Below are 24,006 nucleotides of genomic sequence, written 5' to 3'. Positions count from 1 at the left end.
TGAAACAATCAAATATTTGGGGCAGGGAAGCAGAAGAGAGAAAACAAGTCTGTCTGAAGCACATTAAAGAGCAGTTTTCCTAGATAAGAAATGGCCAATGTAAAGAAATGCATTTTCTCAAAACGCTCCTGTGTTCTTTGACCCTACTATCAATTTCAGTCTTGAAGTTCCTCCACATTTCACGTTCCATTTTGTATCGCTGTATTCACATCTATTTTCTGCAGTTATGCCCCTTTTAGTAAAAAATACACGAGATTATTTCTGTATACTACTTTTTTTTTCATGTGCTGAATAATATACTATGTTACTAACACGTAACTTGTACTTTAATGTATCTAAAGAGCTAAAATCATGGATAATGTGTGAATTCTGCAGTACTGTAACAGACAAGCTAGAATTTATGTATTTATCACAGTTTTACTAATTAAATGCATCTTAATCAGATTCTTTAATAAAATGTTTTAACAAAAGACTAAACCTGTGTCAACCTTAAAATTCTGTATTATTACACGTGTTTACAAACAAGAACAAAGAGGGACTGGGCTTTTTCTTCCAGTCAGCACACAACACATCCCAAATATTAAAAACATCTTCATTTTGCAAGAGTTGGTCCTGGAGCATCACCAAGTTTTAGTGCAATTTCTTTAAGGTTTCTAAATACCTACTCTCGCTAACATCCAGCTGTTAGAACATAGCTCTACAAAAAGAACGTACGAGACTGTACTCCCATGGTAAGTCAAACCAGTCTAACAGCTGCCATGGTCCTACTTTCCTCCTGGTCCTGGTAGAACTGATGTTGAGGAGGAGGCAGGATTTTGTGCAAGTGTTCACACAACTGAACAGCAAACATCTGAATTAAAACTATCTTTCATTTTAACCCAACTCCCTTATCTGATTCACCACAAGCATTGCCAGTAAGAGAAGGAGAACAAAAGCGGGAAGAGAAGACTAGGTTGCAGCAGGAACGTGACACTGCTTCTTGGTACTGCTTTAGGGCAACTAAAAAGAATTCTGAAACTTCAGCTCTAGGTGGCTGTCTAAACTATTTCTAACAAAACTGTTGCATCAGCCAGGGATACACAGAGGTATAACTGACACAGCTATGCTGGCATAAATCCTGAGCACAGTTATATAATAATGGCTTGTCTCACCAAGAGACAGTGTGGCTAAACTGGTAAAGCTATGCTATAAAAGCTGCATACATACCAGCATGCACTCCCGTACTAGATAAGGACCCTTACACACTCACAAGCTACATCTAATTATGCAAGATTCTTACAGTGCCTAGGAGCATTAAGCATGGGCAGGACCTGCAAGAACCTAATGAGTGCCACTGAGATACTCAGCATCAGAATAGGCACAGTGCAAAGGACTCCTTCTGGATAACTCCATCCAGGAAAGCCCCAGTGAACAAGCAATTCTGCAGGAATGCAAGATGCATTTTTCTTATCTTTTATGCACAGTTCTGTCTTTGATGCAAAACAACTGAAAACCCTGCAGATAACAGTATGCTTTAATAATCAGTTTGAACTATACTTTGAATTAGTCATTCTATAAACACACAAACACAGCAGACTCTGCAGTCAATTCTGTAAGGCAACCCTACTGAGGTTGCTAGTAATCCTACATATAAAGGAATCACAAGATTAATCTCATTTTAAATTGATTATGCTAATTCACTCACAGTCCCAGAGCTTGAAGACTTGCAGAAATAGCTCAGAACAGTTTTTCTGTACTAGCTTCCCATATGGACACCCTTATTCCAAAGTGGAAGGGCTTACCTAAACACCATGAAGGCCTATGAGTTTCCAGAAAGGGAGTAAATACAACACAGCTACCATGATTTCCATTTGCACATGCTACCTTATTTCACAATAACCTCCTGTACTTAAATACATCCTAACACAGAAAAAACTTGAGAAGACTTTCTCACAGTTAACTTTCAACTAAAAATAAAAAGCGATACATATTTTGCTTGAACTAAACTACCTATTTAGGTAAAGCACAGACTACTGCATTTGTGGGCTTGGGATTTACACACACACACACACTTCATAAAACACTGCACAAACATATTCCAGAATCTGTTGACCTTACTGGCTAATAATGAATAGAAATATTGAAATAATGAACACAAATTAGTTTTCTAGTGTTTTGTGACAACAAAGGTAGACAGGATAGCCCGTACTAGCATGCCGACAGAAGAACGATACAGTACTAGCTCAGCTCTCTTATATCTAAGCATAGCCAAATTGGAGTTGTACCATATGACTGACTGTGGTTTAGTGGGTCCAATAATGCACATACACTAAATGAAGCTCCTTTTGTAGCCAGGGATATTCACATCACTCTCCTGTGCAGACTCTTAGAATTCTGACTAAAGAGGAACAATCCATGGCCTGTTGTCTGACAACAGAGTACAATTCTGTTACAACATGTTAGATAACAGACACAGATCTGGTCCTCAAACAAGGTTACTTTTGATCCTTACAGATGTACTCAATTTATTATGCAGATGCTATTTTACTAAGTACTCATGGCAAGCATACTCAAGTACTCCCAATTCAAATATTACAAGCATTAACACTGATACAATCTGAAGGGAAAATGCTAGATAAATCAAGAGCACAAAAGTGGACTACATCCCTAGAGTGCCTTATAGAATACTGTTTCTCAAAATTCACACTCTTTTCCATAAAAGAACTAAATTGCTTATTTTCCTTATCTAAATTGCAGCAAAGTTTTACCTAGTTTGTTAGAGACAAAAAATAATCTGCAATTATTAAGTTTAACCAAAAAGCGTTTTCTCAATTTAATACCTGCACCAATTACTAGTGTAAAAGTGATGAAGTACAGTAATGACAACTATCCTTACCAGGATTATGAAACAAGCTAGAAACCATTTAACAGCTGAATAATTCAAGAACTACCCTAAGTATCTGCACTATCTTAAGAAAAACATTAGACAACTCAGAATTAGACTGTTAACCAGCACCTTCTTGCAATTTATAGTTAACACAAATTTAGTATGCTAAAACATTAACTCTATTTAAAGTTCATACTGAGTAAAATGAACTAACCTTAGGACTTGTACACTTCTTTCTATTAAAGCCAAACTCCTGGAAACAAATACAGAAGAATGAATGCGAGACTGGGAAGATGAAAGGATTGGCTCATTTCTACTATTCCTTAGGTCCACAAAGAGTTGTGGTCAGGGAGTATCATCTGGCAGCTGCATCCTAGCCTCTAATCCTAATCCGAGTAATACAGTCCTGTCACCAGACGCTACTCTCTTCCCTCAGGTTTTTAAGAGATTACCAGAGACAACTAGATGACCCTGACTTAAATGGAGACCAAGTCTTTTTTGTTTTCCACTTACTCCCAAAATCTTTCAGATTCTGTCAACTGATATGCAGACCACTTACTATATTCCAGTCTCAAATGGATACATGTTAACATGAAAAAATATCACTAATGGAATACAAGGATGAGCAACAGATATTGCAGTCTGTTAATGAATATCCCCACTACCAATACTTGGCCAGCTCATAGGTCTGGTCAAATGATTACTAACATTATAAGTTAAGTATTTTGAATCACACATTTAAGTAGTAGTATGAATACTAGTGCTTATTAGCATCTACATGATACTGATCCTAAAAGTGCAATGGTATTAAATTCATAGAACTTGAAAAACTGATACATGGTTCAGCTAAACAGGTGTAAAACTACAAGTAAAATAACAGAAGTGAAAATAATAAGCAGTTTTCTTAAAAACTTTCTAGCAAATGCATTTTGTTTTGAGCCAACTATTCTTTAGTTACCAAAAAAGTGACTTACAGACAAATTCATTTGAAAGCAAAGATCTACAGATCCTTTCTGCATATTTTCCAGTACAAACTGGAAGATACAACCAAACATCATAGATGGAATTATGAAAACCAAAGATGCATAGTAATGGTAGTTCGGTATCCTTTTTATATAATTATAGAAAGCCGGCCTAAATGTCTTGCCTAAAATCATAGCCATGGCTTAAAATACACAGTAGACAAAACTCTTTTTGGCAATGTACAAAGGATCTCACGAACAACTATTTCAAAGTTGAGATGATCTTAACATTTCAGAGAAATGCAGCTTAAAGAGGTTATTACAGATCTCTCATCTGTACCTTCAGGCTCCAACCCAGAACTTGCCTAAAGGCCCTGACAACTTCGCATCTACCTGAAAAATTCAGCCTCTAATTTGAAAAGAAAGATGTCTTACAATAGAGGAAACTATTCTGAACTAAAAGGAACAAGCCAACTTTAAAAGTCTTCAATTTGTTTACAGGGGAAAGTTTTACCAGGTGTGGCCACAGTCTTGGAGCCTCTCTATGTTTTATTTAACAAACAGAAAAAACATTAAAAAAGAAACATACTGGAAATATATAATCATGTAGGAAGAAACCTGCATGGCCTCTAGTCTACCTCCTGCTCAAAGCAGGTCCAATGAGAGGCTGCTCAAGAACTTGTTGAATTTTGAGTATCTCCAAGAACAGATGCCACAAACTTGCTGGTCAATTAAAAGTTTGACTACTATCATTTTAATTTTTCCCAGTGTCTAATTAGAATTTCTCATGTTTCAGCTTGTGTCTATTGCCCCTCATCCCATCCCTGTGCACTTCACCCACAAGCTTGGCCTCTTCTCCAGAGCCTCTCCACAGGTATTTGTGGGTGACAGGAAGATATCCCTTCCAACAGCTCCTTCAACATCAGTTCTCTCATCCTCTCTTCACACATGCGCTCCAGCCCCTTAAACACCTTGGTGTTCTGCTGGGCTCACTCCAGCATACCAATGTCCTACACTGGAAAGTCCCAAACTGGACAGAGAACACCACACATGGCCTCACAAGAACAGAACAGAGGTGAAGAATCACTTCTGGCAACCCACTGCCTACATTCTTGATAATGCAACCTAGTATGTGGTAGGGCTTCTTTGCCACAAAAGCACTGCTGAATCATGTTCAACTTGCTCTTCACTAGGTCATGCAAGCAGTCTTCTGCTAGCCTGCTTTGTTTCCAGTCAGTCACCAGTCTGTATGTACTGATGCATAGTGCTTTTTCCTCCCAGAAGCAGGACTTGGTTCCTACTTCTGAACTTCGAAAGGTTCCCATCAGCCCATTCATTTCTCCAGGCTACTAAGATCCCTTTGCATAGCAACCCTGCACTGCACTCCAATGCACTGACACTCCCCCCACTTTTGTATCATATGCAAGTCTTCCGAAAGGCTGAACAGAGATTGGTGCCGACATAATGACAGTTTGAAAGTTCTCATCTTTACACTTTTTTTAACTTTATACTTTTTAATTAACTACACACACTTCAGCTTTATTCACACAAACAGTTGTCCTGCTTTCAGCTGGGATAGAGAGAATTTTATTCCTAGTAGCTGGTGCAGTGCTGTGTTTTGGTTTTAGTTTGAGAACAATGCTGATAACACACTAATGTTCTAGTTGTTGCTAAGTAGCACCCTGACCAAGGACTTTTCAGCCTCTCATACTCTGCCAGTTGAGAAGGGGCACAAGAAGCCGTGAGGGAGCAGAGACAGCACAGCTGACCCAAATTAGCCAAAGGGATATTCCGGACCATAAAGCATCATGCTCAGTGTATAAATCAGGGGCAGCTGGCTGGGAGGCACTGATCCCTGCTTGGGGACAGTCTAGGTATCAGTCACTGGATAGTGAGCAATTGTATTGTGTATTAGTTGGTTTTCTTGGGTTTTATTCTTCCATCTTTCTTTTTGTTACCTCCCTTTTCATTACTATTGTTGTAATTATTATTTTATTTTACTTTATTTCAATTATTAAACTGTTCTTAACCCAGTTCTCTTCCCTGTCCCGTACAGGGAGTGAGGGAGCAGCTGCGTGGTACTTCCAAGTCGTTGGCTGGGGTTAAACCACAACAGTCCCACTGCACTCACAAAACTTCTACTAATTTCAGCATTACTGTTCTTACAGACCAAAAGTTAACCATACGCATTGGCAGAAAATTGATACTGTTTAATAAAATATCACTGATTCAGGAGCCATAACAGAAGATATCTCATTCTTGTACATCTGCATTGGCTCTATATGATAAATGGGAAGAAAAACAAGCATCTGCAATTTCCAACAGGCCCTTCTAGCAATATTAAAGCACAAGTACTACTAAAAGTTTCCACCTTGGTGAATTCAGCTTCTAGTACCCAAGACTGCCCAAATATAAACAAGAAAGTAAGTTTTTCTGAGCCTGGAATAAATGCTTATAGTTTTTCCAAATAGCAAGAAAATTGCAGAGATGCCCCTTAGTATCTTCCTGTAGAGTGACACAAATGACAAGACCACTACACACAATGATAATAGCAAACACCAGAGCTACTCACTAGAACTTTAAAAGCCTAAGGAACACAGTATGGCAGACTACTGTTACCTTTTCCTTCTCCCTTCCTCCTCTAAATTACAAAAGCTCAGAGCGGACCTCAAAACAAATTCCCACTTCCTTCAACTTTGCCATTAACCTACTGTCTCCACTTGGAATGCTGTTCTGGATTCAAGCAAGTTACAAATTTTAACTGCCAATTCAGATATCTGTTCATGCAGATATTCGTATTCCACAACTGCAGTCAAGTTTCATTTACTCTCACTTCTACCTGGGTTTACCTCCCATGCAGATAAACCCGTCTCTTCATATTTGTAAGAAAAGAACAGTCTGTGGTAGAGATACCAACTCTCTTCTTGCTAGGAGGAAGCTATGTTTCCCAATGCGTTACCTTCAGTACCAGAGTAGTGGTTTCACTGTAAGGAATCTATTAGCCTCTTACTTACAGATGGCCAGAGAACACCTTACATTCCTACATGATAAAAGAAACTGGATAGCCAATTATTTAATGAGTCCTTCGATGCTAGCATAATGTAATTTCCTTAAAGCATAACACTGATGCTCTATTAAAATATGAAAACAAGTCACGCATTGTTTAATACCTGGTAAATTTCAACCACTTCTCAGCATCAGTGTTTAAATGACCACAAGACATTTCAACACATTTCTATTCATTGTTAAACACCAGACTCCTCCTCTCATAAGATAGCTGCTTATAAACAGACAGCAGGTAACTGGCTACCCACTGCAGCATTCCAGTAACTCTGTTTTGAAATAGTATCAGTTAATCTTCACCAAAGCATTCTCCCACTTATCAGAAAAAGGATACTATTCTCCCTCCACCGATTTATGGTTTCTCCATCACACTGTAGCCTCATACTTTTGTTCAAAATATGTTCTGCAGCTTTAGAATTTCAGCCCATAAAATCAACAAGATAACAGATGAATGAAATGACAGAGCAAGAGAATAAATCTGACCAATTGATGCCTTGCCTAGACTAGGATTTGAAGTATGATCTAATGTACTGCCTAGTCATTTTAGACTTTTAATACAAGCACAGTGCAGTAGCCTTAACACATATTTAACCAGTCAAGTTATTACCTAGACTAACTTAACAGCTTCATCTTTGTTACAAAGACACAGGACCTCATCTACCTTCAAATTTTAAAGCTTTTTCCACACACAAAGGTAAAGAGTTTTATTTTATTATAATACTTTGGAAAGCACTCCTGACAAAAAAATAGTTGTTACTTTGATCTATTTAATTCAAGTATTAAAGAGATGCAAAGTTACAAGGAACTCTCTTAAATACACAGTATCCCACTCCATAAGTTAATGTGTAGGGCTTATAATAAAACTAAGAGATAATAAAGTAAGCAGAGCAAATACATTTCTCTTAAGTGTGAAAAGAATGCTTTTCCAAAGCATGAAGAAGCCCCAGATTCAACTTAAAAAAAAAAAAAATCCTTCATAGCTTATCTGTAAGCCAAAGAAAAAGACAGTCTAAAATACACATTTTGGCAATTTCCCAGAAATGCCATTTAAGTCAGGAAATAGAAAGAGCTAACTAACATGAAAAGTACACTCAGTCAGATGAAAAGCAAGGATCCACCGTATCCTTGACCAAGAATACATAGATCCTTATCCACAGCAAAGATAAACACACTTTTCAGAACTCTTTCTTCACTGATATTTAGAACTGAAATTTGGTGCTTCCAATATGTACGTCAAATGCAGGAGGAATTAACTGCCATCCAGCTGCTCCCTTTTAAATACACTTCTGGTTCCACCATTGCATTTCAGTCCAAAAGTGAGCACTAGAAGAAGCTGAATGATAAACTTCTTATGTATTATTTCCAAGTGTGCCTGCCCCCTTCGCAGGTATTAGTGCTCATACTGCACATACAAGGAAAAAGGGGTGGTTGCTCTTCAGACGTAGCTCAAAGCATCAAATCAAGAATAACTTAAGTGCAGACACTGTGAGCCACCTTCCTTTGGTAGAGGTTCTCAGAACTTCCAAATAACAGATTCAGCATCAACATTCATGAAAGTTGTCTTTAATTCTTTAAGAAAAAAAAAAGTTTAATAATCATTTAAGTATACAAAACACACAGAAAAACACATTTTTCTCCTCTGTGATTTGTAGTATTTAGTTACACCCCTATTCACCACCTTACTCCATATGCTTTCATGCTCAGTGATACTAACACCATAGTTTGACTGCCTCTGAATGTATAAACATTCACTAAAACTTTGCTTGCAACTTGGACAACCATTGAGTAACACTGAAATTTTGCATTCAAGACAGGGAAATTTGTGTAGTCTGCAAACATCAATTTTATACATACTGTTGTATCAGTAAAACACTCATATTTAGCTTCCTAATGGTACAAAGAGAAGTATCAAACTCTTCAGCACTGTAATTTTAAAATTCCACCATTTTCATTTCATAAGAATTGTGGCCTTATTTTTGGGAAGCTCTGGGCAGCTTAAAGGCTACTTCACAATATTATTTATTTCCAACAGTCTGTACCAAGCCCTTCAATGCACAGACTAAACAAATGGTTTAGTCTATGCACTGAAGCTCACTAGATCTAAGAAAATCTAGCATAAATTCAAGAAAATCTAGCATAAATCTCCCCAAAACCTTTGCCAATCACGGTTTCTTCTTCTACATAAAGCAAAGGGAAAGGGTCTTGAAGCCTTTAGACAGCACTTTCAAATAAAGACTCCTTTGTTCCCGTAATACCAGCCTGTCATATGAGGTACAAGATCTAGATTTTCTAGCTTTGGTATAAAGGTGTCCACCTAGAAATTTCTCCTAGTTTACAGGCAATTCTGTATTCACTGTGGAACAGCTTAGCTCAATCAGCCTAGGCTCTGAAGGCATCTGTAAAACAAGGCCCTTACATTTTTCTAGGGGCTCGTTCAAGCTGCATAGCAACAATGCTGTTAGCACACTCAATTTAAAAGCACATCAACTACTGTTGCCCTGAACATGTTTTCCTTAGATCATTAGTATCCTTCAGAAATTACCCTCTTGACTTCCCCTCTGTGAATATGTCTAGATTTCTAAAACACTAGCTTTAGGAGTTGCATATTCCCATTAAAATTTCACAAGCATCTAACCTGCAACATCATTCCAAGTAGGACGACAATGACGACACAACCATTAAAACCTATCTGGCTGACGTCCACCAACTCAGACACCGACACAGCAGAATCTGTACTAATGTAACCCTGCAAACGCCGATATATAACCCCCCAAACTGACCAGAACTTCTTTCATGTCCCCCTGGAAGTAGCCAGCTTCTCTTACTAACCACCTCAGAACACACTATTCAGGAAACGAGGTAACATGACTGAAATGAGGGAGGCATTAAAAGCATCCATCTGAAGGTGAGTAAGCCTGCAGTGGGATAAAGGAAGTTCTATATTAAAGTAACCTAAATAAATAGGGATCCCCTTGCAACCCTGTAAGAGAAACTAATTGAAGCCACGTTCTGCAGCCTCCGGCCCTGAGCAGAGGGATGAGCTACAGGGAATGTGTGAGACCACCAACCCCTTCAATTCGCTTCATCACCCCCCGACTTGCACGGAGGGCTCACACCATCCCCCTTCCCGCGGCCCTTCCCCCCACGCCACTCCACCCCCTGACCGAGGGGCGCGTGGGCCCGACCGCGCGCGGGCGGCGACACTCGCACGCGCGGAGGGACGCAGGAGAGCTCGGTCCGGGGGCGCCCCGAGCCGGGCAGGCCCCGCCCCGCAGCCTCCGGCCTGGCAGCGCGCTCCCGGGTGGCGGGGACCCTCGCCGGGGGCCTGCCTGCCTGCCTGGCCGGCCTGCTGAGCCGTGCCCCCCGCAGCCGCCTCCGCCACAGCCGCCACCACCACACTTCCTGGGCCCGGCCCGCCGGCCCCGCTTCCCCCTTGGACGGCCGGCAGCTCCCGCTGCCCGCTGGGGGAGGGGCTCCGCGGCCCCCTCCTCCCCCCCCCCCCCCAGGCGGCTGGCGGGTCCTGTCTCCCCGGGAATCGCCATACCCCTCCCCGAGGCCGTGGGACGGGCCCACCCCCATCGCGGGTAGGTGGGGCTGAGGGGGAAGCGGGGTCCCCACACAGGCCGGAGGGGCACCCGCACCTTCCCTCGCTGCCCACACTCATGCACATACACGGGGAAGGGTGGTGGCGGCGCACAGGGGTAAGGGGAGAGGTTCTGACCTCCTCGCTCTTGAGCACCTCCTTGAACTCCCGCTTGATTCTCTGCACCGCAATGTTGGCCATCTCCGCAGCGGGCACCCACTCGCCGCCTCCGAGCCGGGCCCAGCGAGCTCCGCCGCCGCTCCCGCTGGATAACTCCCGGCCCCAACCAAAATGGCGCCCGCCCCGAGCATGCGCGCTGAAGCAGGCGGCTCTGCCGCCGTTGCTCAGGAGGGGCTGCCGGGTGCGCGGAGCGGGCACCGGGGTTCCCCGACGGTGGGGGCCGAGCGTTGGCTAGTGGAGCGGCTGCAGGCGCGCTTGGCCTGCCACCCTCTGCTGCCCCCGAGGGTAGAATGCTGCCGCCGCCGCTTCCTCCTTAGGAGGTGTGGGGGTTTCGCGTCGCTCGCTGCCTGCCCCGGGAGACGCCTGCCTTCCTGCCGCCGCTCGCCGTGTCCTGGTCCGGGTGGGTTCCCTGGCGGCGCCCGGCAAAACCGTGAGGAGAAAAATCTGCAGGTAGAGCCCTGCCGCCTTTGGCGGCGGCGAGCCCCGGAGCAGAGCTAAGGCTGTTGCGTTGTCATGGCTCCCGCCGCGGGCAGCGCGGCCCGCCCGGCATTGTGGCCCAACGCGTAGCAGCGGGGAGCCCTGAGGCACCGGACAGGGGAAAGGGGTGAAACGGTGCCTTCGGGAGGGCTGAGCTGGCCACTGGGCTGGACCAGGGGGGTCCTGAGGTAGCAGGGGAGAAGTCTGAGGTGTCCCTCAGGAAACAGTTGGCTCAAGGAACAACTGTCAAGTCTTCTGCTCAAGTCCTGAGCAAAAATAACCACGGGCGGGTTTACATGCCTTGAGACCTGCCCAGGCAGCAGTACTCATCCATTTTTTTTCCGCTCACTGGAGAAAACTGCAGCTTCTTACACGTTTCTTCTGAACAGGTTCCTTGCCTTCCTCCCACCCTCGCCATTCCCGTGGAGACGCAGCTGCCTCCTCACACGGCACAGGGGGAGCATACAGGCCCGGCAGGCCCAGAAGCAGCAGCCTCTGAGGAGGCAGCATAAGGAAGTTTTTATGGATTCTGTTACAAGATTTTAGAAGTAGAGTAAAAAGTGAATGTCAGTCCTATTTGACTGTTACGTTTTATTGCAGAAATAAGCAGCAGCCCACAGATACTGCTCTGTTTAGAAAACTGAAATAGGGGACCAGTAACCATCCCTGCTAGCGTGAGGTGCACAAAATACAGTGTGGTATGGAAAAATGTAGGCAGATTTTCAGAGGGGACCATGAGATTGCATTTACAACTGTTGTTTATTCAGGAAGTAGAGGCTTTCAAGACATTAAGGTCTATAGAAAGATTTTATAGTGCCTTAATGGTGCAGTGCAGGAGGACAACGTACAACATGGACATTTATCTCAACAAACATCTGCTTCTGGTATGACTGTCAGCTGCAAATGCTGTTTATTTATCTCCATTAGTATACACAACATTTTGACTATTATGTACACAGCAAAGAAAGGCCCAGCTGATAAAAATAAAATACCTGTCAATATAATATATACAAATGTATATATTCCTTTTACTGTGTGCTTGTTCTTCCTCTGGTTTGGGTGGAAAAAGTCCATTTTCCTTCAAAGTTGTTGTACCATGGGCATCTGTTCATCGAATTAGGCCACCTTCAGACCAATACTTGGTTTTAATGCAATACACAGTGAAGTTTTTCAGCTGCAGTTTTCAGTACTTTTTTGAGAAGGCCCATTTTGCATTAGGCCTGATTTTTTTTTTAATGTCTTATAGTGCGAGCTTGGGCCTTCATCTTTAGAATAATTTAGATGTCTAAATCCCACTGATAAATCTTAAGTTCCTTTTGAGGAGGTAGGCCTTGGATTCTCTGTGCCTTCTCTGGGCCTTAGGCTCTTACTTGTAAAGTGAAGGTAGTAACTTCTCTTCTTAGAGCTCATTAGATGGAAGTTAGGTTCATGGTCTGATGAGCTCCTATTGAGAACTATAGACAAAAATTATAAAGGTATTGCATAAAATCTCTGGGTTAAATGCCTCTTGTCTTTTCAGACAGCTCATAGAAAGAAGCTGAGCTTCTAATATTTAGATTATGCTCTGAATGGAGTGGAAAACATGACCTTTATCAAGCATCAGAATCCTTTGTGTTCCTGTTTAGTACACTTGTATGTTTTAGGTAGTAGACATCCAGTAACTGCCACAGTAAAGGGCAGTGATTTTGCCTGGTTTGTATCTAGGTTCATTTTCATGTGCTCATTTGGATTACAAATGTCAGAGTCTGTTACTGCAAAAAGCAAATCAAATTATTATGAATTACTGTATCTCTTTACCTTAGTGCACCACACTCCTTTCCCTTGTCCTTAAATAGGCATCTTTCAGTTATCCCACAGATGTGTCATATTCACTATGTATTGTGTTAATTTTATCTTTGGTAAAAGCTACAGATAGGCTTTTGGGGGATAGAACAGAGTAGTGGTGAGTTTTGCCAGGATGAAAACACTGCATAAACATCAATACCTTATGTAATCATCATGCTAGGGCTATCCCTGTATATCTCCTATGCTATTTTGTGCTTTACTAGAGTTTATTATTTTACAGAAGACTCTACAGGGTTTTAGGCCAGTACTGGGCCGTAGTCTAGCTGTCTTTGAATAGGTGTTGAGGGGTTTGGGTTTTACTGTAGTCCTGTGTCTATTCTCTGAATTAAGTTCTCATTAGTCTTTCACCCTTAGAAAAATCCGAACACAAAATGTAAAACTGTAGTCCTTTGAAGAGAGTCAGCTCACTTTTTGAATTACAGAATTTTATAGTGTATTTCAGTTCAGGAGATAGTTCTTTCATTGATCCCATCATCAATTTAGCCTTCTAACAAGCAGTTCTTTCCATAGCAGCTTTCAAAAACTGGCTGCAAATTGTTCTATACTTTTGCCCGTTGGTATTCATCATAACTAGTAGAGTGGGAGATACAATTCTGGTTATACACGCATTGTTTAGTGTGTTTGGCATGCTGCTTTGAAATACTTTGGGAAGTGGGAGCAGGAAATATGGTGTCTGTTACTGCAAAAAGCAAATCAAATTAATAATGTTCAAACTATGTAAGATTACTGCAGGAGGAAAGTTAAAAGGATCAGTGCCTATAAAGTAAGATCAGTGACTGTAGGACTTCAGCCCAAGCTCTCAATATAGAAAGGCTGTAAATATTCATTATCTGAAGCTAGGATAGCCAAAAATCCTAAATAATGTATCATCTCCCGTGTAATATGGGATATATTATCTATCCTGCAACCTATATGTAGGAAAGTTCTCCTTATTCTAATGGAAAAGTGGCTCTTGTTCATGCACAAATTGTACATGTTGGACTCACTGTCCATACAGAACAGTCACCATGTGCATGGTTTATCTGTCTGAGACTAGAGATGCCCCCCAACCCCAGTACACTGCTTGGGGCCCCCAAGATGCTTATGACAGTACAAAGTATGATTATATTTCTGTCAAGATTCTTCATGATCTTTTTCTCATTTACGCATTTTTCCAATTTTATGCTGTTCATATCAATAGGATATGTTTCCATTAGAATTACTCAGAGGGAATTTGGAATTGTTGAGATTGCTTCCTGTGATTAGGAGAAAATCCCATTTTTGAAACCATAACTTTCCAGCATGCAACATTCTGATCCTCTTTAGCTGCTTTGTCCGTTGCATAACAAGACTCATCCTCTCCTCATCTTGGCCTCTTTCATTTAGAAAAATCAAAAATATCAGGCTTGATCTTCTTTCATTGTTGCTGGAGCATTTCATATTGGAGAGGAGAGCTGTCTCAGGAGGTATGTATACTGATTTCAGGGGGTTAACCTGTAACATATTTTTGATTCTTATTTTGTTTATTTCATGAGGCATCTATATGAGGATTTACTTTTAAATGCAAAGTGCATTTAAATGTTCATATGCTCATTTATAATAATGCTTTATTTAAAAATTAGCAACAAATAATATTTATAAACCAGGTTATTTTTAAACTTAACCCTCTTTTTCAACCAAAGGTACACCTCTTTCTATCATTCCAGCATTTAACAGAGGGGCCTACATGCCAGAAGTTGTCTTTTTTATCTGAGTATCATTTAGCACATTTCAGAGACTACAAAAAAAATTAGGCTGCACGTTTATTGTCTGTCATCTTGTGTTTCTGTTATGGCAGCGTCTGGATGACTCAACTCATGCCGAAGATTAGCTTTATCATAAAAATAACCAACTGGTTGTGCAAGTTGACCGAGTATGAATTGTCACCTTTCCTGTTCTTCCTATACGCGTCCACGTCCGGTTGTGCGGCCAGGTGTAAGAGTGCCCTCTCCTGGGCGAAACAGGGCGCACTGGCTTGCTCCCATGAGACGGATCTTGCTGCTGGGAGCTCTTTGCCTTACGAAGAGTTCAGGGCGCGGCTGCTGCCTTTCCGGCGTTCCCTGTAAAGGTGTTGAGGAAGAACCTGGAGGAGGAGCAGGCAGAAAGTTGAAACAGTAGAACAGAAATTGTTCGGTGTTCCTGGCAGGGAGAGGAGGTATTCACTCATGATGTCTGCACTTTCCAAATTGTATTTTTCATGTCATTAGCAGCTTATTGATATGCTTAAAAGGGCAGTAAGTATACCAACTAAACATCAGTCATCTGAAGTCATTCAGTTTGAATTCACATGATGCAATTCATCTGACTTAGCAGAGTTAGATCACAAATTAAGTCAGCTATTGATTTTACATCAATCAGTCTATGGCTTAAACAAGATTTGGCAAAGTTTTCATTAAATAATGCATGTGCAGAAGTTTGTTGGTAGTTTAAGAGTAATACCCTGTTGTTCTTCACTTGTTAAGGGCTTTTATTAGAAATTGACAGGACACCCTGGACTTTTCATTGATTTGGTGGCCTGGCAATATCTCATAAATTCATGCTATATCAGAACCTGATGTTTTTGGTAGGAAAACCTAGATACAAACAGCCCCAATGCTTCTAAGTCTGTTAGCAAAACAGACTTAAACCTCCTCTTCTTTCTGGAGGGGTGGTTTTCAACTGATGCTACATACACCTGAGGGCCTAGGGGCTGTGTTGTGGTTCATGAAAGGCAAAAAAAAGGCAGTAAAAAAAAGTGCAGGTTCAGCTGTGAGATAGTTCTTGTAATTCTGCAGGAGGCCCTGAGTTTATTAATATTCTTAATGAGCATCTACCTTGCAAAATCTGGCATCAGCAGACTGATAAGTTGACTAAAGGAAACTAAACACATTTCTTACAAAGGAAAAGGTGCAAAGCTATGCTCCTTTCTTCTTACAAATAGAAAATAGTGATCTTTTTGAGGGTCCTTTCAAAATAAAAGGAAGATGGGAATGTAGAAATAGTTTTCACAACCTAACATGGCTATTATTATCAGAGTTATATATTATTATTAGAATTATAATGAGTATTAGAGTTCTAAGGGAAGAGAGGATTTAGCCAATAATATAAAGCATATAGTCACTGTGCTATATTGCTGGTAGATTGTTTTCTACTCAGAAACATTTTCTGCCCTGAGTGAAGTATTTGTACCATTTTAAGCATTTTGTATTACCACCTCTTAATGTAATAACTTACAGTACAGTATCAAACCTATGTAACTTTGTTTAGTTAAATACTGCAGTCTTCATAAACCGTTCCAAAGGGACTTAAAGGTCCCCTAAAAGGGCAGCTGGACAGCTTTTCCTGGCCAGCTGGATGACATCTCGTCATGTCTGTAGGATCTGTGAGTGAATAACAATCCCTGTTATTTTAATGAGTGTAGGGGCTGAAATAAGATTTATGATGATGCTCAGAAAACCTCAATTTCATAAATGTCATTAGGATTGAAGTACATAGGACCCCGAAGCTGGAAGCTTAAATTGGTTGTTCACTGAAGTGGTAGCCAGGGAAGTACCTACATGCCGCAAGTAAGACAGAAGATAAGGTGGCAGTAATATTTTGGAATGATTGCTCTGGGTGGAGTTAGTCTCTCATTAGGACAGTTGAGTTTAGAATTAAAACTGGAACAACAAATAACTATGAAGCATTAATTGAATGAATATGGAAATCCAGAATAAATAAAAAATTAAACCAGCTTCCTTTGAAGGAAGAGCAAACTCGGTCACAGCCTAATTGCACAGCATTGCTAGTGGTCTTTAATTGCTAAAATATTTTCATATTCCTGACAGTGTAGTTAAGCTAACTGCTGGAAAGCTCATTGTGTACAGAGTCGTCCAACTGACAGCATGTAGATAAGATTTGCATCTCCAAGATGCTTCCATCTGCCTTCCTGCCTTTTCCTTTGAGAGACAAACAACACTTATTTAGGGAGTGTATGTTGCAAACTGTCCTTCTACATCATTGCCAGGCCTTCTCAGGAGAAAAGGGTGAGACTAGGCACTTTGTCCTCTTCATATATGCAACCTCAGACCTTGAGCCATCAATGCAGGCTGCAGAGAGGTATATGCAGGATCAAGCTCCTGCAGGCATTAGTGTTGTATGGTATATGTGCTCCCAACTCAAAAAAGGTTTCCAGCTGTAAAAGAATATGGATTGAAGATGTATTAATAACCACAGTATAATACAAGAATATATGCAGCAAAATTGGAAACCTACTAGAAGCCAAACCACAGAGAGAACATACTGCAGTATACTTTGCATCAAATGTTATGAATCCCTTCAATATTATTTGTTTTGTTAAGCACAAGACTTTTTAGGGATCCTGAAAGGTAGGAAAATATAATTTTTTTTAATAAAAAATAAATCTGGAGCTCTTGAATTCAGCTATTATTGCTCGATATAGCAATTTTGGGATTCTGAGGCTTTTTGAAAATTCTAACTAGAATTTGAACTTATTTCTATCAATGGCTATCTTGCTAAACTACAGTATGATCTGTCATGCTAAACTACAGTATAATTTGTCATGATGGGCACCAAGTCTGCAACTGATGGAAGTCTTTTGGAACTGTCTACAACAAAAATTTACAAAATAGTGAAGTTTGTTAGAGATCATCCAGAAAGAACTCAACCATGACAGACTGGTAATTTATCAAGCTGTACTGCCATTGATACCATCCTAAAATATCTGCATTTTGGAGACTAGAACAATTTTGTTTTAGGAAAAAAATCAAAACTTTTCTATTGATCTTACTACAGTAGAATAATAATTTAGGGCTAGATCGTTAGATCTAAATCACGAGGCACTGTTTCAACCACAGTTAATTGAACTACATTCAAAATCATAGAAACCAGTGAGGACCAATTCAAAGAATACAAATTAAGACAAGCTGCTTTTGTTGTTTTCCTAACCTCGTCTCCAGTTTGGCCATGTGGCTAGGAAGAACATAGGATGTGGCAAGTTATTAGAGGAGAACATTGAGGATAAAGTCAGGTTAAACAAACAAGGCTCAAATAGTGTTTTGTTAATGTATTAATATAGTTTCCCTGAACACAGCAGAACTAAGCAATTTCTCGGGTCTTTGCATCTCTATCAGGTGCACAGTGTTTCACAGAACAGTATCTAGAAAATCCCTACTATTCTTTGTGTCTGTCTTTTCACTAATAGCATGTGCCTTTGTTTAGGTGAAAAATCTAGTTTAGATGTAAAGAGTTTCTTGTCTTGTACATTTTTATAAAATAAGGGGTAGCAATTTTAGCAGTTTCAGTGCAATATAAGCATAAAATTCCCTGTAACAACTTTCCCATCTTCCTGACAGGTGCAAAAACATAATACTGTAAATTGGAAGTTGTCACTTATTAAAGGCAGTATTCTAGACTGTATCTGTCTTTCCCCAGGTAGAGGTTAGTCGTGCTGGGAGATATTCAGTCATGCTCTGTGACTGTCTCAGAGGATTTTGCAGATCCTATCTCTTAGTCGCAGGAATCGTGTAGTGTTGCATTGTTGGTCCCCTCTCCAAACATTCAGCAGACAAAAGATATTAACACCACATAGCGTGTGTATATATAGTGTCTTCCTGCACAGATATTTCTAGGTGTCTTAATGTCTCTTTTTTAATATCACCCATCCCAAATAATTTTACTCCCACTGAAGTTACAGAGAAAGTGCTCTGCAGATGTACCTACTCCTGGGTTCCCTCTGGAGTAGCACAGTACCATAGAACCACAGCATGGTTGAAGTTGGAAGGGACCTCTCAAGATCATCTAGTCCACTCTTGTTAAAGCAGGGTCAGCCAGAGCAGGTTGTCCAGCAAGACCATGTCCATTTGGGTTCTGAATATCTCTAAGGATGGAGACACCACAGCCTTTCTGGGCAACCTCTGCCAGTGTTTAACCACCATCACAGCAAAGAAATGTTTTCTTATGTTCAGCTGGAATGTCATGTATTTCAGTTTGTGCGCAGTGCTCTTCCCCTGTCACTGAGTGCCACTGAGAAGAGTCTGGCTCCCTCGGTAGTTTCCCTTGGGAGGAGTTGGACTTCTGCTGTAATATGGCACTGTTTTTTTCAGTAATTACCTCCAGTTTTAGAGACATGTATGTCCAATTTTGACCTTAGTAGCTTAACACAAAGTAACCACAAGAACCCATTTAAATGCTGAAAATGTAAATTCACACACTTGAACACTGAATCTGTGCAGTGTTTTTGCACACGAATTTTGCATTACAAAATTTATAAGCTGTGAAGTGTGAGCTGAGTACTACAGACAGTAGTACTGACAGTGTTATCAAGTTCTGTAAATCCTAATATTTTTCTTATACCAAACCACTTGTAGTGTTTACAGCTCCTGTTCAATAGGTTTGACATACTGCAGCAAACAGCCAGCTGACGTGCACAAGCTCAAACCCTAGCATTACGTTCGCACAGATCTTGGCCAGCTGAAGGAGCAGTCATTTCTAGTTCATTTGTCAATACTCATGCCCTAAGATCCAAAATGAAAAGCATGACTGAATGTGCTACAGAAACCAGAGTATCACTTAAAGTGATAACAGATCAGATTCTTTTCCAGCAATTTGATTTAATTCTCTGTAGTCCATACAGAGATGCTGTCACATTTTATGTGATGAAATAGTGATATCCAGGGACTGACTGGCAGAGTTATGCTTTTTGATACACCTCCTCAGTGATGCATGAAATATCTTCTCTCTTTGTTCTCTTTTTTCTTGGTAAATAATGCCGTGCCTTTTAAATGGATGGTTACTCTTAAATTTCAGTCATTTACTAAGTACTGCAAAACTGCATATATCCATTTCAGATCAGAGTAGTTCCCAGCTCCTGACCAGGAAATTTTAATTCCTTGCTGCTTCTTAGTTAGATGTAGTAGTGTCTGTGTGTCATTCGTGTCCCGTCCCCCCCCCCGAAAAAAATCCATTGGGGCCTTATTTTCATTTTGTTCTCTCGCATTTTCTTCTGCTCTAACATTCATCAGATCTACTGGCTTGCATTTTGTGCCTGGTTTGTCTGTTAGATATGGTGGCTTTTATCAGATGTTCACTTGGAAAATGAACAGGGATTCATTTTTATTTCAAGTCTGTGAGGACCATAACAGTTGAGGGTTCTGACTCATATTCAGAGGCAGTTTCAGACTGAATGCTGAAATGGCTCTGAACATAGAGAGAGGGTGACATGAGATGTGTTTTTCCCGAGTGGCAGCAATTTTCAGATTAATATAGCAGTGTTAGTCGCTCTTAAGTTTATGGCTGCAGATATGACTATGAATTGCAGTTGCTTAAGAAGCAGTTCACACTATTTCTCATCTTTTCTTTGCAAGAAAGCCACCACAATCATGCAGCTGTTATTATGGTTTCTGCCCCAAAGGAAAAACAATCTCTTAAGGTTATACAATTTTGGTTCACATAGACCATATTTCTAGAGGGGATATCCCAAAGTATTGCAAAATATGTTCCTGACACTGATTGCATAATTACTAATCACAATGAAATTTAGTGGACCTTTGTCTCATTAACTTGCGTGGTTACTGAGCACTTATTGTTCAAATTCTACAGACCCATTTCAGCCTAGTTCAGATGATATATCTTAACCAGCGAGTGTTATCATTAACACTTTGGTGGTTCACATCTTTATCCTCTATTTTGAAATGTTTTTTGCAAGCCTGATCTTTTAAGCATCCCAGTTGGCCTGCTTGCATTTCATAGTTACTCTAAGTTGCTAGTTGATATTCTAGTTAAGTGTAAAATAATCCTTGTAATTCCCTTGACTTCAGATTTCCTTCCTCCATTTCCTAGTTTGGAAAACTTCATTGGCAGCTGTGATCTGGCAACATTACAACAATCCTTTGTGATCATTTCCCCCAGACCGTGGCTAATTTATCTCAAAGTCTGTGTTGGTGTATTGCTGCTTCTGGAGCACAAAAGACCTCCATAGAGCCTATGACAATTTCAGTAGAGTTTCTTCTTTCCACCAAGCCATATTTTTGCTGTGAGTTGTGACAGCTAAGATTGTGGTTGGATGTTCATTAAGCTTGTGTCTGTACATTCACAAAAGATCTGACAGTATAAATTTGGTTCCCTGGTGATCACATGGCTAAATTTCTGTTAAATTACCCTAAGCACACAATATAGCATTTGTGCCAGCTAATTCACCCACTTGCTGCCTAGTATCCTAAAGTGCTGCCTAGTATCCTGAAGTGCTTTACAATTCTCCCGTGCTTCATGAGATGCCAGCCCAGCTGAATTCTAGGAATGTTTGGGAGCAATATTTCTAAGGAGTTGGCTTCTTTTCCCCAAATTAGATCCCTCTTTCCAAAAAAACGGTGTTGCTGCCAAAAGGACACTCCTAACTTGCTATTGCCAGGGTACTTCATAATCTTTTCCTTTTCACTTCCTGGATGCCACTTTCAGACCGTGCTGCAGACATCTTCCAAGTGGCTCTTCAGTACTAAAATTTGCAGTAGAGTTTCATGTAGATTCCTTCTGGAAATAGCATTGTCTACTCATTATAGACTGCATACAAGAAAAGAGGGAGCATACAGGAAAGCAGTTACATTAGAGGATTTGCCTAATTTCTAAGTAAGTTTTCAGATTTCGTGAAACTGCATGAATTGCAGATGAAGAGTTCCCACTCCACAAAGTATCTGGATGTGAGTGATACAATGCCTAGTGGCATGAAGTACGCAGCAAAGATGAGAAGAATGTCAGCAGAAAGAACTTCAGAATGGTAGAAGTGATGTTCTTGGGTATCTGTAAACAAGCTCATCCACTATCTGGCAAGTTAGATCACCGCATAACTCCTGCTTTTCCATTGCCTATCAGGGCAGAAAAGCTGAAAGCTAGCACTGTGATGTGGAATGTGTCACCTGCCTGTTGCTTTACAAAGTGCCCAATGCACACTGCTTTCAGATGGTGGATGTAGAGAATGTCATAGTAAGTTTTGCTCAGCTCTCACCCTCCTCCATTTCACAGGGTTATTGGTGGAACATTACCATCTTCAGCCCTTCAAGCAGAGTTGTTTTCATAGTTTTAGCTTGGAGGTGGTCAGCACAATTCTTTTAGTGTGACAAAATCAATGGATTTACTATTCTGTCCTTGTTACTAGCTGATCGTCAGTGCGTTTCATACCTTTGTTCATGAAGTAGCCTAAGTCATCACTGCTTTCATCATAGTTTGACTGCCAGAAAGGAGGCTTCATAGAGTGAGTCTGGAAACAGCCTCTGTATCAGGATCTCATTTTACTGCTGTATTGTGCACTAAATTTGTGAGTGTAAGGGCGAGCAGATGGCTGAAGCCTGGGAGTAGGAAGATGAGATGGAATCAGTGCCTGCTATGGCTTGTTCATTTGCCCGTGGAAACCAGAAGGGCCAAAATATGAGGGATGCTCTGGCAGAATGTTTTATGCAAAATAGCTAGCTACTTTCTGCTTATATATATGCACTTGCTGATTTGAAAGCAATAAGCTTATGCATTATTTGATTCAAAGCAAGAGGAAGAGGTCACAGCTGTAGCTGTAAGTGCCATCATTGCATACTTGCTTTCTTGTATGTCTCTCAGTCATTATCCCAATCAGCTCCTGCCTCTCCTTTACAGACTTTTTGCACATTCATATTATTTCTGAGAAGGCATCTGAGTCTTCCTGTCCAGCTCATAGTCTTGCCCTTCTAGTTCTAGAATTGTCCAGTCAATCACAATCAGACTCCCTTCTCAATCCCAAGTATGCTTGCCACCCTTTTATCAATAGCAGGCTGTTTGGCCTTACCCACAGGCAAGAAAATAGAAGTGACCAGTGCTCCTGCATCAGCTTGACAGGAGGAACCTTCCTCTCTACTACTGTGTAGTTGCTGTTGCTCTCCTCTCTTGTTTTAGCTGGGACTAGTGGTAAGCTGTGCCTGTTTTGGAGATTTCAGGATCTCAGATCAGTTTTCTAGAACAATGACTAGCCCCATGTGCTAGATGTAGGAGACAGGTAGGCAAGGCTGCTTAATAGTGTCGGGAAGCTGTCTCTGCTTGCTTCTAGGATGGCTTGTTCCCTGATGAAGGGTTAGGATGGTTGAGGGAAAAGTGGGAGGAAGGATGCAGCAAACAGTTGATCATTCAACTGCTTATGACCACCCTCTGACGCCATTGTCTTGTATAGCTTTGTGCTTGGCCAGGACAGCCAAAGTGTACTTCAAGCCAAATGTACCTTGGTGTCGCTGATGTTCATGGGTACTGTTGCATTATAAACTTCTAGACAGACTGTCAAGAAACATGTTCTCCCAGGAAATACTGTAGAGATGTAGTTTCATATTTCCAAATTAAAGGTAAATTGTAGTGTCCTTTGTGCCTTACCAGGGGTTCAGTTCCCTGGATTGAGGAAGACAAGAAGACACAAACTCTGCATAATTTGGATTATCTGTGTGATGGCCTGGCTTTGTGTCAGTGCTTTGATTCACTTGTCAGTATTGCCACTGTTCAGTTGGGAACTAACACAAGAGAAAGGGCTGAAACATGAGAGATGAGAGGCAAGATCCACAGCAAGTCAGGACTACGTGGCATGGCTAGGCTAAGGCAGCCTGCCTGCTGTCTCTCAGAAAGTGGAATGGTTATCCCCAGGCCAGCCCTAAATGAGCAGAGTAAGCCTACCCATGTCTTACAGCAAGGGGTGTCTCTGCACACCAACGATGGATGGCTGGATGTGCAAGGCTGCCAACTGGCAATGCACCTAGGACTTGGCAGAGTAATGTAGGCTTGATGCCCAAGGCTAGAAAAAACTTCCAGGGGAAAACTGTAGCCATGAAAGGAGGCTCAAAAGCCCCATGACAATAGCAAAGAGGGATGAGAACAGCCAAGCTTGTTCCCCTAGATGGGCCACATCAGACTGTAGGAGGCACTGGTGCCATGAGGAGGTACTGACTGGTGAGAACTCAACTTCCATCCAGTCTTCCTTTCTCACCATAATTGTAGCATCGTCCTTGTTTTCTGTCTTGAAGGAGGTCAGCTACCCT

At 41.1% G+C, this 24,006-nt stretch overlaps 2 protein-coding genes across 3 annotated transcripts in view; one reads left to right on the top strand and one right to left on the bottom strand.

The window, feature by feature from the left end:
- UBE2K (ubiquitin conjugating enzyme E2 K) overlaps positions 1-10,906 on the bottom strand; it is a 43,867-nt gene extending 32,961 nt beyond the window's left edge. The window contains exon 1 of one of the 2 annotated variants that reach the window (XM_062642404.1): positions 10,613-10,906. Coding sequence is in view for 1 of the 2 variants with exons in the window: in XM_062642400.1 (XP_062498384.1) it covers positions 10,613-10,675 (63 nt within the window). In the remaining variant the exon portion in view is untranslated. The remainder of the gene's footprint in view (positions 1-10,612) is intronic. The other variant, XM_062642400.1, reaches the window with a different exon arrangement.
- The window catches only part of SMIM14 (small integral membrane protein 14), a 58,543-nt gene continuing 45,384 nt past the window's right edge, over positions 10,848-24,006 (top strand). Inside the window, exons 1-2 of the mRNA XM_062642406.1 lie at positions 10,848-11,054; positions 11,732-11,824. The gene's annotated coding sequence lies outside the window, so the exon portion shown is untranslated. The remainder of the gene's footprint in view (positions 11,055-11,731; positions 11,825-24,006) is intronic.

The sequence above is a fragment of the Pezoporus occidentalis genome, unplaced genomic scaffold (genome assembly GCF_034315485.1).
Source record: "Pezoporus occidentalis ecotype Australia unplaced genomic scaffold, CSIRO_AGI_Poc_V1 ctg71, whole genome shotgun sequence".
In the NCBI taxonomy this organism is placed as follows: Eukaryota; Metazoa; Chordata; class Aves; order Psittaciformes; family Psittacidae; genus Pezoporus; species Pezoporus occidentalis.
Note: the sequence above shows the minus strand (reverse complement) of the source record. Positions and strands in the feature narration are given on the sequence as shown.